We start from the raw sequence: 18,423 nt of genomic DNA on the forward strand, positions 1-18,423 counted from the left end.
TAGAATTTAAGAAGTTAAAACGTAGTAGAGCAAGCGACTAAAATTTGTTCTGTGAAGTTTGCGTTAAAGGCTGTAGATGGTTTAAAGGTCATGAGAATATTTACTACAAATTCAAAATAAAGACAGAGTGAAGACTAGCCCAGGATTATATGAATTAGTCCAGTTAATCCTGCTATTTAAGAACAATCATTAAAAATACTCAATACAATACTTTAACAAAACTAAGGAGAGATACTATCTTAATGCTTAAGGTTTGTTTCCTTTCCCACCCAAATTCTGGACCCTCAAGGGCACTCAGTGGAGGTTCAAGTGCTGTGGGAAGCCTTTTCTCCCCACCCTACATAGCTTTAGCCAGTAACCTACAAACCTGCTTCTGCTTTGACCATCCTTCTGAAGCCCTTACAAAGGCACAGGCTGAGAAGCAGTGGCAGAGAACTCGAAGCTACACAGGTGGATTCAATCCAACAGGAGGAGCCTGCCTCCCTACTCCACCTCCCAGTGCTATTCCAAGATATGGCAAAGAGGATAATTTACCAAATACATTCCCATAAAGCAATTTCAGTAGCACATAATTTGCAAAAAGCATTTGAAGTAAGAAGCACAAGAGAAAAGGTGAAGTAATTGAAGGGAGTGATGTCAGAAATGCTGGTGTTAGATGAGAAAAGGCCTGAACTGCTGGTCAAGATCTCATCAGCTTCCAGAGATGCTGCAGGAACAATTTTGGAAGCAATTTTTATGTTGTTTTTTTTTCCTCCACTGATGATCTGCACTTCAGAGAAGCATCTTGTAAGAGAACTCAATTTACTCAACATTGGAATTACATTTCATTACTTTGAAAAGAGCCAGGAATAAAACACAGTAGCCTATTAAACCTTCATTGCATGGAGACAGGAGAAAAAAACCTGTCAACTCAATTTGTGACTTAGAAAATGGTTGAGAAGTCAGCTCTTCACAACCAAAGGGTCATAAAAATGATTCCTGCTATGCAAGTTCAAGCCATCACTCTTTACCATGAGGGTGAAGAGGCCCTGGCACAGGGTGCCCACAGAAGCTGTGGCTGCCCCAGCTCTGGAAATGTCCAAGGCCAGGTTGGATGGGGCTTGGAGCAACCTGGGATAGTGGAAGGTGTCCCTGCCCACAGCAGGGGGTGGAATGAGATGAGCTTTAACATCCTTTCCAACCCAAACCATTCCATGATCACCAGAGAACTTTGTTGTGCTCTAAGTTCTTCTGCACTGTTTTTTTAGAAAGTATTTCTTTCCAGTCCAGTTGAGAAATGAGGCTGGGGAATACTGTGGAGTAAACTTTAATCAACTACGTACCTGTCTATATGGATTATGAATGAACAAATGCAGAAAACAGGAAATTAATACAGACTTTTGGAAAAACAACACGTGCTGTTAAAGAGAGAATTGTTGACACTAAGTACCATTTACAGGAAAATAATTTTGAAAACTTCCTGGTGAAGAGGACATGGGAGTTAATTGAGGCTTTTGTGCACTGGCCATCACAGTAAATTTACCTATGAAAAAGGAAGTGCTGAGAACATCCCTGTCCCTTGGCCACCTGCAGCTGAGTGGGGCTGTCCTGTGCCCAGAGGGCTTCCCACTCCAGAGCTGTCCCACCCTGCTGTACAAGTGAGCCCTGGGCTTAAGGAAAGCCAGTCAAGAGTGCTCACCTTGGCAATTTCCCTGCCCAGTCCAGAAGAGAGGAACATCCTCATTCTCCAAGGGCAAGGAACAGGCCAACCTCTCTCACTGACTGCTCTGACAAGATCCAGTTCTACATATAAATATAAGTATAAATATAAGTATAAATATAAGTATAAATATAAGTATAAATATAAGTATAAATATAAGTATAAATATAAGTATAAATATAAGTATAAATATAAGTATAAATATAAGTATAAATATAAGTATGCTGCTGCACCAGCTCTGAGTACAGTTCTCCCTGCTGAGCTCAGAGGCCTTTGGAAATGGAACCAGGCACTGCAAGAGGGAGCAAAAGGCATGTGGACAGAGCACTGTTCTAGAAGTCTGCAATTTTCTAGTATTTCTAACTAACAAGACACAATAGTCCAAAAATTCCTGAGGCTTTTATCAGTTTGCAAATGGTTTAAGAATCCAGTCATTTTCTAGTCACTCCACCACCATGAACAGGTCAATGTGACAGATTAATGAGCTGTACCATATTGTAAACAACAAACCAACCACAACACAAAGCCAGAAGGGCCATGAGGAACCAAGATTTGAAATAAATCCAAAGGAGCCATTAAGTCAATATAGCAAACACACTCTTATTACTGGGTGATGTTTGACATTGATCATTCAGGGAAAGATTCCCTACAAATGACACGAAGCCAGCCTGGTTTTAGTATAGGTCTGCTTTTATTTCCATATTCAGCTCTTTGAGGGAGACATCCTTTCACAATCTGAAAGGAGGAGGGTATAGCCCGCTGTAGTGCTGCTTCAGCACACTAAAACACATCATACGAAAAATGGTTCTGGTGACTTTTCCCCAACCCAAACGAACACCTGTCCATGCCCTTGGGACACAGAGAGAGCCCTGGAACCCAAACATGGTGTGTGTGACACAGGGGTGCACTGGTGAATCTCACCTCACTGGCAAGAGGCAAAAACTGCCAGCTGGCAAGGACTGCACGGGAATCGGGAAGTAAATACTGGTAGTAGTGGATTTAAAAAGAAAAAAATAATAATCAAACCCTAGAAAAAAAAAAAGAATATAAATTTAAAAGCAGCGCCTTTCCAGTATCTCACTGCAGCAGGCAGCAAGACTTAAAGGCACTACAATGTGTCAGAATGAAGAAAATCTGGTGCATCCACCCTTCCAGAGTGCAAGAATATGGATTAAGAATTCCAAAGTTGTTATAGGCTTTTGGAAAACAAACAAACTTCTTTTCAGCACAAGATCTGGTGGAGCTGCAGAAAAACAAAAAAAAGAGGTGAGTTAGCTACTGTGCTTTTATACAAACAGCTCAACCTCAGCAGCTGAGCTGGTGAAAGGCTACACCAGCTTCTGTTTCACCTCTTCCTAAACTCATGTGGTTTAAATCCATACAGGAAGCAGCTTCTCTCCCTCTTCCTTCCACAAAAAGATCTCCCATGTATGGAACACAGATAAGCCAGACCCAAAGACAGTCAAAGGTATCAAGGTTATTATTTTTCTACAGCTCCCAGAGGCACCTGAGCTCTTTAGACATCTGGAGGCTGAAGAACTGCAGGGTGACTTAGAGGTGTGTATTTCCAGTCTCCCCTCCCTCTTCCTTGAGTGAGATCCTAAACATGACAGAGCACAAACCCACTGCAAGTTTTAAATCCTATGAGTGTCTTCACTATCAAGGTATTTTTCCTCCTTAATACAACGTCAAGCTCCCTAAAAGACATTTTCCACAGCAGGGGCTGGGAGTAGCCTCCATTGCCAACATAAAATATATGAATTCAAAAGAAGGAACTGGGAAAAACACTGAATTAAATAAAACATTTCAGCAACAAGCCATGACAGTCAGTACACAAAAATCTGCCACTACCTGAACTTTATCCAGCTTTTCTAGAAAACAATAACTGACTTCATGTAGATATTTAAACATCATCTCAAAATTTTATCAGCCTACAGATAAATGCTGCATAATCTTTAATACAGTATTTAAACTCTGCCTAGTCTTGGACTAACATGCAAATCTTCCAAAAGGCAAAGTTCCTATCTCATACTAACTACAATTCATTCTGCAGACAGAATTTACAGCCTCTGCAATACGCTGTGTTCAGAGGCTGACCCTGACTCTGCTGTGGGTTTGATCTCTCTGGCCAGACAGGACATATGCAGTACTCTGCTCAGTACAACTCACAAATCTGACTGTCTGCAATTACTTTTTTAAAAAAGCTTTTGTCTCCTCTAGCCACAAAAAAAAAAAAACCCAAACAACAATTCAGAGAACAACACATTCACCAATGCTACAGACCTAACTCTCTCAAGCAAATTATCAGCTCTATAGCAATAGCTGACAGAAAGTTTCTCTCTACTGAGAGTTATCTTACCACAGTTTTATTAATTACTCTGGTTCTGCAAGGGTAATAATTTCTTCATTGATAAAAAATTCCACAGTCTCCTCCTCCCAGTCATCAACATTGCTGTCCAGCTCATCTGTGTCTACCCCTGCAATGGAGAAAGCATCAGCACTGAACCCATCAAACAAGGCAGCAACGGAATGATTTGATGCTCTTGGCAGAAACATTCCTTAGAGCAGCAGTGAAACAAGAAGTATTTAAATTTTAAATTTAAATCATAACAAGTACATGCAAAATTTATTCAGGCATTACTGTCTCCCACTATAGTTTTATCCTAAGGTCAAGCCAATGCCTTTTTTCTCCCTCTTAAATCCTGTCACGATTCAGGATAAAAAGTACAAAAAAACTTCAGAGAACACAGGACTGGCTTCAGCAGGAAGCAGAGGGAGGAGAGGAGAGGATGAGGCCCCAAAGGAGGTGTTTCTCTGTGGTTTTGCCCAGCCCTGAGTCTCACCCCCGCGCAGCTCCAGGCGCTCGTTGCGCTGCTCCATGTACAGCTCTTGTGCCATCTTGCGGTACTTCCTGAACTCCTCCATCATCGTGCGCCGCCGCTCCACCAGCTCCTGCAGGGGCAGGAAGGGGTTAAACCTCCCACGGACCCAAACCCACACGCCAGGCACTCCTCAGCCCTTAGTGAGTCAAGCTTTGTTCTCAGAAACACCTTCTACTGATTCAGAAGAAAAAAGATTCTCTTCTGTAATCAAAATGCTGTTTTGGTGAGGGTTTTTTTTAATTGAAAGAGCTTTTCTTATTTTAAACTCTGCCTAATGCAGCAACACACTGAGAACTCCGAAATTTTACCACCTTTGCTTAATGAGGTGACACCGGTTCCTCTCCAGACTCTTTACAGCAGCACCTCTCTGAACTACCCACTGGACTAATTCTAACCCTCTGGATTCAAATGAACACTTGTGATACAGGAAATGTAATTTACCTATCACCACTGCCAACTAAGGATAAGCTACAAGAGTTTGATCTATAATGTATTTCAAAAGTGTCTTGCCTTTGAAGCTTTGGACTGGCTCAGGCGATCCTTCTGCTCAAATATCTTGGAGTATTTCTTCAGGTCCTTCTTAATTTGCTGTGAAACAGGAAATTTTATTTCAACTGGAGTATCAGACTAGCAATTACAACCACCATCTTCTCTAAGAACTCCTTTGGTAAGCCTAAGCAGGCTATGCCTTTCTGAAGAGCATCTCTCTGGTAGGCAATTTCCTTCACTATAATTTTGTTCTTCCTGGCTTATAGATCATATAAGTGCTTCTGTACACATACAACTAGCAAAGTCTGAACAAAAAAATTCAATCTTACTTTTCTTTATAGCCTTTCATCATACCCTAACTGTAAGAACAACAGGTGACCATTTCTACTTTGAGCTTACAATACAGTTAATATCTGGAGACATTCCCAGAAGTGAGGTCTCACACAGCAACGTGTTCATTCACAAATTCAGGGCAAAAGGCAGTTGTGTAACAAGCCTCATCCTCAAGAAGAGGAAACAAACCAAGTATGCTTGATACACCAAATCCATGTCAGCACAAAGTCCCTGGAATACCCTACCTTGATCTGATCCTCGCTGAGCAGGGTAGCTGGTCGTGGTCTCCAGAGCAGCTGACAGAACCTGTCTTTGTTGTTTTTCTGAAGCAGACGGCCTTGGAAGGTCCATAACCAATATGCATTGTCCACCTGGAAGAGCAGTGCACCAGCTCAGCCAAGATAAGCTTTAACTTAACACTGGAGTCCTCAGAAATTATTGCTTAAAACTGCGGTGCAGGTTAAGTCATTTGACCAGTGACAGGTGTTCGTTTTCTCTTCCTAATCAAAAGTCCTTTCCAGTACCACTGGAGAGCAAGTGGGGGTGGGGAAAAGAGGTGCATCAGTACCTTGTGGCTCCACCAAGACACAGAGGTGACAATGTATCTGCCTGTGGGGTCCCACTCCACGTCTGAGGCCGTGTAGTGCTCCGCGATGTTCATCATGGTGCAGTCGGACGTGTCAACAAATGCTAAGGCACCATTCATGCTGTGCAGGCAAAACAAGACATTGCTTTACACACCAGCACAGCCTGGGGTTTTAAAAGCATTTCACAAGCTGCATCTCTACAAATCCTCATTACAAACAAATTCCCACAGCGGCCAAGAGACAGGTTGGTACCAGTCTCTGTGGCTGGAGAGGAACGCGGTGGATAAAAACAAAACACCATGTAAGAATGACACTTTTGTTTCCATGTTCAGTGACCCTTAAGAATACAAATAAAATGGGTTAAAGTTACAGTAAAAACGTGCTCTAGGCAAGCTACAGCCAAAGTTGAACAATCATATGCTTAGACAGAGTAGTGAAGAAAAGATTAAAGAAAAAATTCATCGACTAAGATGAACAGCAGTGCTTGTTTGAAAGCATGTGAAAGCAAGTATTACTTGAATAGTTAATAACAATAATTTTCACTTGCTCTAAAGTGCAACTTTCTTGATAATTCTTTCACAAAGCAGCACTGTCATTAACAGGTACTGCCCATGAAAGGGCACTAGACTGACAGCAAATGCATCACAAGAGCCACATACATGTCCAAACTGGATTGGCTCAGTCAGTGTTAACTTGAACAGCTGAAAGGTGTTTCTAAATATCCACTTTTCTGTTGAAAAATGCATTCCTCATTTGATGTGGCAAAAAGAGGAAATGAAAGCTACAAAGGACTAAGCTACATCATGAAGTTGCATCTCTGCTCGGCCTTTGCTTTTGCACAGCTCTATCAGGATTACTGCAATCAACATTCACAGGGACACCAAACACTTCTTGGTGAGATACAGTAGTTCTTTTCCTCCTTAAAATGAATGTGGTGCTGTTCAGCAACCTGTGCAACACTCACCTTCTGAGGCCAGCCAACACTACAAACTGCCCCTGGGGACTCCAGAATATCGTGTTTGCCTGCTGTTTGTCAAATGTTTCTGAAAAGAAACATGGCAAATTCAGAAAGAGATCTCAGTCCAATGCCATCAATTACCCTGCAAGCATCAGCCCCACCAATTTCTCACAAGACATCACATACAGCCACAATTTTGAGTTTACTGCATCTTCTACCATGCAAAATCCTTATTATCTGCACTTTTCACTTGTTTTTCACTTACTTATGAGTTCTATTTTCCCATTGTTTTTAACATGGTAAAAGGAAACTGAAATTCGTGGAGTTTCTCCATGCAACACAGCAAACTTGCTTCCATTTGGTTCCCAAGCAAAGGCTATGATGCTTTCTGTAACAAGAGGAGCCAAAACACTGTTAAAGGACAATACAAACCTCTGATTTTCTTTAGCTACCAAAGAAAACTAAGATATTGAAGAGAGAGAACCCATCAGTTAACAGACTTTCTTTTAAAACACAGGTTGATAAGGCAATTGCAGGGAGTTAGGGGAAGTGTTTCTAACTATAGCTCTAAGTCTTCCATTTTCTACAAAATACACTCATTGTCAGCCCTACCATCTTTATTAATAACACATTTTCACTTCTGTCATCTTCCAAGTCAGTCACAAGCATGAAAAGCATCAGAAGTTTTTGATTTCTCATTTTGACATGAGACACTCTGGAACATTAACAATCCAGCTCTTTTCCAAAGAGTAAAAGTTCCTAATTATGTCACGTGCCAACAAGAATTTATAAGGAAAACACAAGGATCTATACAAAAAAGTTCAAGCTCAAAAGTAAGGAACTATGTGGCATTACCTTTCATTTCCACCACATCCACTGGCACCTGTTTCTCTCTCATGCGGAATATTTCAAAGTTGGTCACTACTCCCTGTAAAGGCCAAAACCAGCTCGTTATCCAGCACAAAAACAGCAGAGTAAAAAATTTTATCATTAGGCATAGAAGGACAACTCCATAATTAGCCTGTTAGGACACAGGATGAGAGTGAGTCAAGGTTTACTCCTTTAATGAGAGCAAATAAATACTATATGCCTCCTTATATAAAACATCCCAAATTTGTTCTGATGAAGAATAACTTCAGAATTGTACAAAAGCATCTGGTTTTTTTTCAGACTGTTACAAAATTTAATTAAGACAGATGAACATGTTGCACATTACACAGCTTGACCTACATCTTGTTCAGCAGCTGCTTAATTCTGAGCAGGAGAAGAGGTGAGGCATAGACCTCTCAGAGACCAAGAGGCCACTAAAGTCAAAGCAAATCCTGGATGCAAACATTACACACATTTTGCTTTCCACATGCTTCAAATTCAAATGGAAAAAATTAAAAATAGCTTTGACATGATATAATTTACACCGCCTCTGCTAAAAGGCAGTACTGTAAGAAAAGGAAGCATGAGACAGAACCAAATTTTACCAATAAAATCAGAATCCATGTACCTGTGTGCCTTTGGGAGTCCTGTCTACCTTCACACACAGGTAGTCCCCGTTCTTCTGCCAGTGCAGTTTACAATCTACTACGTTGAACAAATTCCGCACACGAATTTCTTGTCTAGAAGGCAGCTGCATCAAAGTCACTCTTGCTGGGATGTCTTTGTCCTCAGGCACCCAGAAAGCAATTATGTTACCACCTGGAGACCATGAGAAATCTCTACAGGAACAAAGTTAAAAATATGCCATTTTAATTTTTAGTTAGAGATGCTACAAGCAGAAACCACTTTCCTCATTGTATCTGAATGTTGCAGACAAAGATCAACTCTCAATAATAAAGACAGGCACAGACACATAACTGAGGGCAATTTAATAACGACACCAAAACAGATTTTTAAGCAGCTATTTAAATTTGCTATATCACCAATGTTATCCAATCAGTACATCTCACCAAAAAGCAGGGATTACACATAGAATAAATGCCAAAGATCTAGGAACAAATGAGCCAAAAAAACCCCCTATTAAATTACCATGGAGACCATCTTCTTGCACCTGGGTACACTTGATTTTCTTGTTGCTTTACAGAGATGTATTTTTAAAACTCTCAGAGGAGTCAGTGTGTCTTGTGCAGACACAGCACATTGCACTGAGCCAGCACAACCACCTTGTTAGGGAGATATTCCCTAACTAACTGCATTCCACTCTGGTTCCTTTGTAGACAAGGAACAGGACTCCCAAGCTAGACCCTGGATTAAGCAGTACCACAAAGAGGATTTCAAAGCACAGAATCTACCAAGTGTATTCATCAACAAATGGAGAGTTTTCCATTTATTTTTGCCACTTTCTCTAATTTGATCGACTCAACATGTAAGGCTGTTTGCTCTAGTCAACAGTCTAAAGATTCCTCTTACCATAACAAATCCCCAGACTAAAAGATTCCAGCTAAAGAGCACAGTTATGATTACAAGGGAATAGACTCACCTTATCCCATTGATTTTCAAGCTCTTTTTGTCCAACAAGCCCATAGACTAAAAGATGAGAAAAGGATGAATTTTCAAGTTAGTGACATTCTTGTATTTCAACACATACTTTCTACTCTCATTATTATGCAAAAAAAACCCTGCAAGAACTTACAGGTGTTTCATAGATGCTGAGGGTATCTGAAGTCATTCGAGCAAAGAATTTACCATCATGACTCCATCTAAGCAAGAAAAAAAGCCATTAAATTGGAACTGCCTTTTTACTAAATGAAGTCTGGGACTACAACTCTCTAATTCTGTTTTTCAACCTACTTAAAAATAGGCCAGTGAGCTGAGTTTTCACAGTGGAATCCTCTCTTCTTTTGGCCAGTCAGAATATCCCAGATGATGATAGCCTGAGGGTCATCCTGTGTGTCCATCAAAGGGCTGAAGGTCACTAAATACCTACAAAAGAAATAATCAATTTCACTATTGAAACTTCATCTGTCAGTACCAGCAGCCTTTCACCCAAGTAGTATTTAAATACCAGGCACTTTGAAAAAAAAGTTTCTCTAATGGGATTTTTCAGGAGAGGGAAAAATAAGAACAGAATGATAAAGGAGGAGAAAGCTCCCCTGATATCCCTCTGGCTAAAAAGAGTCTAGATTTATGTGCAAGTCTTTCCACACTGATGTTACAAGGCAGGGGAACTCGACAAATACACTGTTACCTATTATATAGTTTTGACATGAGAATAACACTGGTTCAAAACCAAACATAAATAATTGACCTTATCCAACCCAAACTACAGGGATGCTGGATTTCTCCATTGGTAAATAATCTCTTTCCTACAATAAAGCACAAAACCCAACTGCTTCCAAATTTGTTACTTGAAAACCATCAACAGAAAATGTATCTCAGTCCTGAAATTACTTTATCCTTCTCTCCAGAGCTCCCTAATGTTCAAGAAATCTTCAGGAATTAATTTCAGCACTCCAGATTTGGAGGATGCTATTCATGCCTCATGCTTTTGACCCCTTAGCCCAAAGCAATGTCACGCTCTGTACCTTTCACAGGGTGAGAAGTCAATAAGCTGCACTCCTTGGTGACTAAACCTTTGAATCTGTTTGAACTTCTCTCCACCCCACAGAGCGATGCCTCTCTGGTGGAACGTAGCCAGGTAGGTGCCTTTGGGAGACCAACGGACGTAGGTCTCTGTCCACCTCTGGATTTAAAAAAAAAAGTACACATAAAAGCTTAATTTCATCCTGTGTTCCTAAAAGGGAAAGAATTAATGCATGGCTTGTAGCAGCACATTTTGTAAATCCCTTTACTAAGGGAACATCTCAGGATCTGTGGTAATTGTGGAGTTTAATTTCATGCACGTAACATACAGTACCTATTCTTCAGGTTGAAAACTCTCAGTTAAGACCTTTTCAACTTACAGATCACCAAAGATGTTTTTCAGGTACAGTGACATCTTTTGTGTAGTAACAATTAAACCCACCTAACAGCCTGGGTTTCCTTCTTTCAGCCTTGGTAAGAACATACTCTTCTCAGAAGTAAGGGTAAGTATTTCAACTTTCTGAACACAGCTCTGGACCTTCAGCTAAGTTAGAGAGGTCTCAGCAATACAGACCACAGCCAGAGACCATGGTGATGAGCAGATATTCTCACCATCCCAGAGCCAACTTCCTTCTACTGTAATGCACAGTGGTTATTAAGGAAAATGCTCCTGGGTCCTAACAGTTCCCAGCAAGTCCAGTGCCTGCAGCACACAGGCAGACTAACTCTCCCTCTTTTATGCCATTACCAAACCAGCTATTCCTCTTTAACACCTCTGTGGTCAGCACAAAAGCAAGGAGTCATCTGAAGCAGCAAACATAAGCACATATTCAGCTCGAATGAATAGTGCTCCTCAAACTCTGACTTTGCATTCTCAGGTCTTTCTGAATCACCTATAACAGAGAGATGAAGGAAACTAATGGGCATCATAAACCAGTTAAAAAAAAAAAAAACCACCACCATAAACTCCAAAAAGTTCACTCCACAGTTCTCTTACCTAAGCAGCTAAATTTAATTCTAAAGGATGTGATTTCACCACTCTTCACGAGGAAGAAAAAATTATTTCAGCAATGGGAGAAAGACTTTTTTTTTTTAAATTAAAAAGCTGCAATGTCATAAAATGAAGGAGACTGGCAGTGTATCTGCAATCTCCAGCACTTCCAGGACACTCACTGCTCTGTCCTCAATTTGAACAGGTTCCTTGATGTCATTCCAAAAAATGGATGTCCGGTCTCCTGACTCAAAGATGACACTGTACTGATCCCTACAGTCAGGGTCTTCCAACCAGTATCGGAGATTCCCCTGAGAAAAACAGAGCAAAAGGACTGTTAGTGAGTCAAAGACTAAGACAGTAAGTTCCACAAATTAGTGTCTACCTGGTAGGTGGAAGTTGGTCTTACCACTGCAAACAAATTTTTGAAGTGAAATTAAACAATTCCACTTGCTGGATGCTGAGAGCACACCATGAGCAGGTGGACCTTCAAGATGGTTTGATGATGTTGAATATTTATTTTAAACAAGAAATCACTTGGTATTTGGTTTTCAAAGAAAAAACAAACTATCCTTTCTTCCACCAGACTATTTACAAACCAACTGGTAACAAACACCGAAGTTTGCCTCAAACAATTAAGAATATATAAAAAGATGCTTTTGAAAATCTATTTTTAAATGACTTGTGCAAAATTATTATTTACTCTTAAATAATAGGAGTAAATTACGCTTTACACTATGTGTAACTATTAAACAGAAGCACTGAGTTCCTTCATGATGGTGAGCATGAAGGAACAGGAGCATGTGATCAGCACTGCTATTCACAACACCATTAACACATCATTTCTATTTTTATATGGATATTACAGCAATGAAGTAACCATTTAATATTAAGCTGAATATTCTTTCTGCTTTTCAAAAAATTCCTTACCAAATCCTTAAATGGCTGTTTCTCAGGGATTTCCCATTCATCACTGATTGTCATGTACCTGAAAGAGCAATTTGGTTGGTTACACTCCATACAGGCACTCTGGATTAGAATCCCCAAATCTACAGATAACACACAACTGCTGCACTCACTTATCAAAGTCTGTGAAGAGGTTGACTCTGAAAGTGTGCTGCTTATCCAGTTTGTATCCATCTGCGTTCTTCACGGCATCCACGGCATGAGAGGGGGACATGTACTCCAGGAAGATGTACCTACAAGGAAGGAAAACCCAAGTAGAAGACACTGCTGACTACAAAACAGGCTCATAATAAAGAAGAAACAATGGGGATGAATTAAGAATTCAGTACAGTGCATCTACAAGATAACTTCTTGTCTTGTCCCTAACCAATTAGGGTAAATAGCAATTAATCTCCATTCTGGCCACAGGCTCACACAGATTTTTACTGTCTGGGCCTGACCTCAATTTATCTGATATCCTTTCTGAAATGGGCCAGATCCAGTGGTGACTGCAAGTTCAGCACAACCATGACAACAGTGAGAGCCGGGAACAGGCAGGTTACATCCACAGCTCTTCCCAGCTGAGTAACAGGTCACGTTTAGGAACGGTAACTTGCTGTCACAGGCATCTCAAAGCATCGCTCTTGTTTTACAATTACACAACTCGGCTTCCTTCTGGCCACTTAATCCAAGCTACCTTGGAGCCCAGCAGACTCAAAACTAATGGTATCCTGAACACCATCAGACAATGTCTCAGAGAGAGATAAACAGAGAGAATAATTTTCTCATGCTTCTCACACTGACCTTATAGAACCAATAATCCTTCCTCCAGAAAACTCGATTTTTTTACGCCTTCTAAACTATGTATTCCTCCAATATTAGGAATATTTGCTACAGACACTGACAGTCTATTTTGCAATAAACAGTACATCCACTGCTACCAGGTTTTTAACTCAAGAGGACCTTTCACTTACTGACGAACCATAGCAGAAAACTGAGAAAAAACTCCTCATGTCGTACTGCACAGACATTTGTCTCCAAACCCAGCTAAACTATTTCCGTAATTAATCCCCACCACACTCTACTATGGAGCCTAATGAGCTGTTAAGGTTCTCAGTTCCCTCAGGAACTTGTTTGTCACTGAGACTGATGTCAGGACTGCACAGGCTGAAGTAGAAGCAGCTGATGATAAGGACTATGAGGTCACCCTAAAAACTGGCCATAAGGTACTGACACTAACAATCAAAGGTAAGCCAGAGCCATGTTTCATCCTTTTTCCAATTGGAGTTACCATGACTTACCCTTTTGTTTTTCCATCTGCTTCCGGATAAAATTCATTGATAATTTTACCAAACTTGGAAAATATTTTGTGGATGACATTCTTCAGTTTCTCCAGTCGGTCTGGTCCAACCTGGGGTACATTATCCACGACAATCACCGAGTCTATTCCATCTGCTTCCTGTGGCTGATCTTTCAGGATGTCACCAAGCAGTTCTGCAAAGACAAGACAGACAGGAAACTAAGGCACTGGGCACATCAAGGAGGAGAAAGACAAAGGTGTAAAGAACAGTGAAAGTAAGAGAACAGAGAAACTTCGCATTTCAGGAAATTTCAAGAATCATTTAAGAGACTTGGTAGTGAATGAACCTTCTGGCAGAAAAACAACTGAAGTGAATGCACAGCATCCCAACAGCACTTCCTGGCTAAGTGACAGGATTAGGTGGTTTCATGGCAAACTTTAGGCACCCAACTCTCTAAGTCTTTCTTTAAAAAAATCCTTCACACACCGAGGTCATCAACACTTGCACTGTCAGCTTTTTCAGGAGATGAAACTGGCTCACAAAGTCCTCAAAACTGACAACAGCACAGACAAATGCATGATTTATTACCTGACCTCTGAGCAGTCCTCTTGCTCAAATTATAACCAGATGACTTTGATAAAAATAAATGCAACCTGTACCTCCCTCCCAAATTACACGAGTTTTAGCATAATTCAAAACTACCCACCATACTGGCAGCTCTGCATGTCTCAGCATCACTATAATTATGTTTAAGAACTCACACTCCCTCTAAACTTTTAATTAAGCACAAAAATGAAGGTCTAAGGCAAGACACTTAAAGCCATATTTAAGCTTTGTGAAGACAAGCACACATCTTTTCACACTGGATATTCTTCAAACATATTAATTCCTGAGTATCTGCAGTAAGTTTTAAGCTTACATGAAGATCACTATAAAATATAAGGCCACACAAAAAATAAGTTCACACCACCATAATTTGAATTAGATAAAATCTGGACAGTCAGACTACCTATAGCATGCACAGACTAGGAAAAAGGTGTTGTATATGCTAATATTTTGAAGACGTTGGATATTTGATGGTTTTTGTAATTCAAGAAATTTTTCTGCCCAGAAACATCATTGGGAAGATCTCCAGCAATGAAGAAATATGCTTACTTTGAATTTCAAACTACTAAAAAGTTGCTTTCTACAACTTTAAGCTTCTACAGGTTATTACACATGAAGCTTCCCACAGGTCTGGGGCAATGTGCTTCACAAATGTTTAGTCCATTACCACCAAGATTATGCAGCATCCACAGAATATTGTTGTTTGTAGTATTTATCACTCATAAAGATGATCTCCATGTGCATATAAGAACTGCAAATAACAATATAAAATATATAAAATGAAGGCATGCCCCACAAGGACATGCCTACAAGCAAAAGGAGAAAACCAAAGTAAAACACAAAAGGGTAATTTTAAGGCTCTTTTAGTTATTTTTTCATAACCACTTCTCACCAAAGACTCTGTAGGCCTACAGACAGGCCAAGGAATGCATGTTTAGATTCCTGGGCAGGAATGCAACACCCTGCACTGAATCAAAACTGTAACAGACTGAAGACAAATTCCCACGCTGTGCCCTTAAATTCAAAACTGTGACCAAAGGAATCTTCAAAGACTAAGAAGCTGGTTCAGCAAGCTCCTACTGCAGCCGGAAGGGAAGCAGGGTGTGGTGGGTACAGGGCTATCTTCACCTGGCAGTATTTTAAGGACCACTGTCATTATCTGAACTAAAGCTTCACTGGTACCTAAGTGGTTGTCCAACACATCTCTTCTCCTGCTTTAACTTGGATCAGCTGTTCTTCCATGCCACCACCACTCAGGGGGAAAAAAGTGGCAGTAAAAGATCTGAGATGCTCCACTCCTAAAGCTGGTCCATCTCACAGGTGTTCCTGAAGATCTGTGTTATGATGAGCATTGAAAGAACCTTCACTTGGTCACACTGGACTGCTTTGCTCCTTGGGAAGGGCACCAGAATAATGGGAAAGGAATAAGGAAGCTCAAGAAGCAATACACACAGATAGAAAGCCAGACCAGCAAGAGGGACTAAACTTAAACGCTGTAATTCAGCCACTAACACTGGATTCCATATAGCTGAGAAGTTAACCAAATTAATTAACAATAAAATAGGTTGGGATGGAAAACATGCCCACTTTCTAAGAAGGAACAAAACATAACAATCCTAGATGTACACAAAATGTATTAAGCAAGCACTTAGCAAAAAGAATCCAACTCCAAGGCAATTTTGCCAAAGTCTCCTTAAGAAACAAATGCAAAAGTTCAAAGAGCTGTTATACAGACTGCTAAACTGAGAACAGCAAACACTTCCTTAATCTAGGATATTTGGCTGCTGTTTTATTAAACTAAACAAAGGACTGAAACACAAGAATGCACCTGTATTACCTGTATTTCACTGCCAGTTGAGATAACTGGCTGATTTACAGTCCTGTGCTTTAGAAACATCTTTCCAGTTTTGATACATGTAACAGACCCTACAACACACAGAATACCTGCACAAGAAACCCTACAACAGCACAAATGCTGAACAAATAATGGGGGAAACAAGTACTTTTGCTGTTCAAAAGCTAAGAAAATTTATCCAGAAAGACCCATCTGAAAAACACTAAATTACAGTTCTAACTTCTGTATGGCAAGCCCACCCATAAACCTTTATTGTCTGTGCAGTTACACAACAGCTTTGCCATTTTAAGGCCGTCAATATCCACTACTATTAAAAGAGTCTGGGCTGACATTTTTAACTGCCAGAAACGATTTTTCCCTATTTTCTTGTCACAAAGTACCAACATCACTTCTTCATGAGAAGTAACTCTTCTCAAACCCTATTTACCTACGGATTTCATCCTGGGTGCATGGAAAAAACCAGAACGATGAAACCTAGTTTGTAACGACCACGTCAACCACTTAAAACTTCTGTTTCTACAGCTGAGTTTAACTAATGGAGGCAAAGGAAAGGGAGACGAGCTGATGATTCCACTCTGTGAGGGCAGCCCCCATCTGAGCCGTAACAGCGATTTTAGAACCACTTTAACAGCAGATGTTACAACAGCAGCGTTGTGCGGTGCAGAGATAACTCAGAGAAAAGATCATTTATGAAGCACAGCTACGATGCAGACGGCGCACTCCGCATCTGGAGCTGCCCAGCGCCAGGGCGGAGGCGCTGCGGGGCCCGCGGGACTCGGGGCACAGCGTTCCCGGCCTGGCCCCGACTCCCCACGGGCTCCCCCGGCTCCGGGCAACGCCGGGGCCCCCGCAGCGCTCCCGCGGCTCCTCCCGTCCCGCACCTTCGTCGCTGATGTCGTCCACGAAGTCCTCGGGGTCGCTGAAGGAAATCTCATCCTCGGGCTCGGCCGGGACGGCAGGCGCGGCCTCCCCGTTCTCCTGCGCCGCGCCGGGCTCGGCCTCGGCCGGCGGCTCGGACTTGGGCTCCGCCGCGGGCTCGGCCCCGGCCTCAGAGCCGGGCTGGGGCTCGGCCTTCACGGGGCTCTCGCGGCCGGACGGCGGCTGCGGCTCGGGGAGCGGCTGCTCGGGCTCCTCGGCGGCAGCGGGCGGCGGCGGCTCGGGGCGCCCCGCCGGCGCTTCGGACTCGCCTCCTCCTTCCGCCTCCTCATCTTCCTTGTCGTCTTCCTCCTGCTCCTCCTGCTGCTGCGGCGACTCCGCGGGCGGCGGGGCCGCGTCCGTGTGCTCCAGCTCCTCGGCGGGGCCCTGCGCGCCGGGCGGCGCGGCGGCCGCGGGGCTCTCCTCGGTGTCCTGCATGGGCCGGCGGCGGTGCCCGGGGCCGGCGGCGGTGCCCGGGTCGCGGTGTCCGGGTCTCGGCGCGGTACCCGGTGCCCTGTGCTCGCTGCGGGGTCTCGGTGCTCGGTCCCGGTCCGGTCCGGAGCGCGGCGGGGAAAGGCGGGGGAGGGGCGGGGCGGCTCCTACGGCCGGGCCATGTGCGCCAGGCCCAGCGGCCCGCGCGCGCCGGCTCCTACCAACGCGCTCGGAGCGAGAGGGGGGATCCCTGTCCCCGCCGCCGCTCCTGCCCGCCGCCGCCTTCTCTCCGCTCCATACACAAGCGATTCCGCCGCCTTTACCAGCCCTGTCTTCCTCAGCCAGCGGCGGCTTCGCCACCTTCTCACCCCACTGCACTCTTGACACCCCTATTTCGTGGCTGCTGTGGTTGGGCCCAAGATGGCGCCGCCTTCCATTCTACTGAGGTGGGGTCCGACCGAACCATTTTTCGGGGAGCGCCATTACATTTAACGGTGCTGACGCCCTGTGAAACTTCCCTGAATTTGTGTCGCAGCCCAGCGCTGGGCAGGCGGTGACAGGACTGGCGCGAAACTCACCCTACTGCCCCCCTACAATCTTTCCCCATGAGTTCGCCCGAAGGCCGTCGGCGCGCGCGCGGGCGCTACCAAGCTGGCGTAGAGGGGGAGGCGCGCGGTGCTGAGCTGACACCGACGCGGTTGTGCCCGGGCGCGGCGAGGGCGGCGGGTCAGCGCACCCCCCGCGGCGGCGGGGCTGTGTGGTACGGCCCGGCGGCAGCGCCACATCAGCCGGGCGGGACGGCGGCGCCGGGGCTGTGGGGATGCTGGCGGCGGCCGTGGCCGGGCAGCTTCCGAGCGCTGTTTTAGTCCCACAGTGACCTTTGTGGGTTTTAAACGACATTTTACCTGACGTACAAG

General features: G+C 43.2%; 1 protein-coding gene across 1 annotated transcript; it reads right to left on the bottom strand.

Moving 5' to 3' along the window:
* Window positions 1-2,371: 2,371 nt before the first annotated feature.
* Window positions 2,372-17,924, bottom strand: EIF3B (eukaryotic translation initiation factor 3 subunit B). Its single transcript, XM_069029758.1, has 19 exons — window positions 17,041-17,924; window positions 13,699-13,891; window positions 12,532-12,651; window positions 12,383-12,440; window positions 11,635-11,763; window positions 10,464-10,621; window positions 9,730-9,861; window positions 9,572-9,638; window positions 9,419-9,465; window positions 8,447-8,657; window positions 7,804-7,876; window positions 7,214-7,336; window positions 6,955-7,033; window positions 5,972-6,110; window positions 5,649-5,774; window positions 5,092-5,169; window positions 4,543-4,651; window positions 4,059-4,176; window positions 2,372-2,942 (listed from the first exon to the last, which is right to left on the bottom strand). Exons 1-18 carry the CDS (start codon window positions 17,510-17,512, stop codon window positions 4,073-4,075), a joined length of 2,418 nt encoding a protein of 805 aa, XP_068885859.1. The 5' UTR covers window positions 17,513-17,924; the 3' UTR covers window positions 2,372-2,942; window positions 4,059-4,072.
* Between the last annotated feature and the right edge of the window lie 499 nt (window positions 17,925-18,423).

This window comes from Aphelocoma coerulescens, chromosome 14 (assembly GCF_041296385.1).
Source record: "Aphelocoma coerulescens isolate FSJ_1873_10779 chromosome 14, UR_Acoe_1.0, whole genome shotgun sequence".
NCBI classification, from domain to species: Eukaryota; Metazoa; Chordata; class Aves; order Passeriformes; family Corvidae; genus Aphelocoma; species Aphelocoma coerulescens.

Excerpts from the sequence above, each read along its gene's own strand:
- EIF3B (XM_069029758.1), bottom strand. The coding sequence starts at position 17,512 with ATGCAGGACACCGAGGAGAGCCCCGCGGCCGCCGCGCCGCCCGGCGCG. Across the intron at positions 9,862-10,463 it reads GACTTCTCACCCTGTGAAAG|GTATTTAGTGACCTTCAGCC; the intron begins GTACAGAGCGTG and ends TTTCTTTTGTAG. Across the intron at positions 7,034-7,213 it reads TGGGAAAATAGAACTCATAA|AAACATTTGACAAACAGCAG; the intron begins GTAAGTGAAAAA and ends GTTTCTTTTCAG.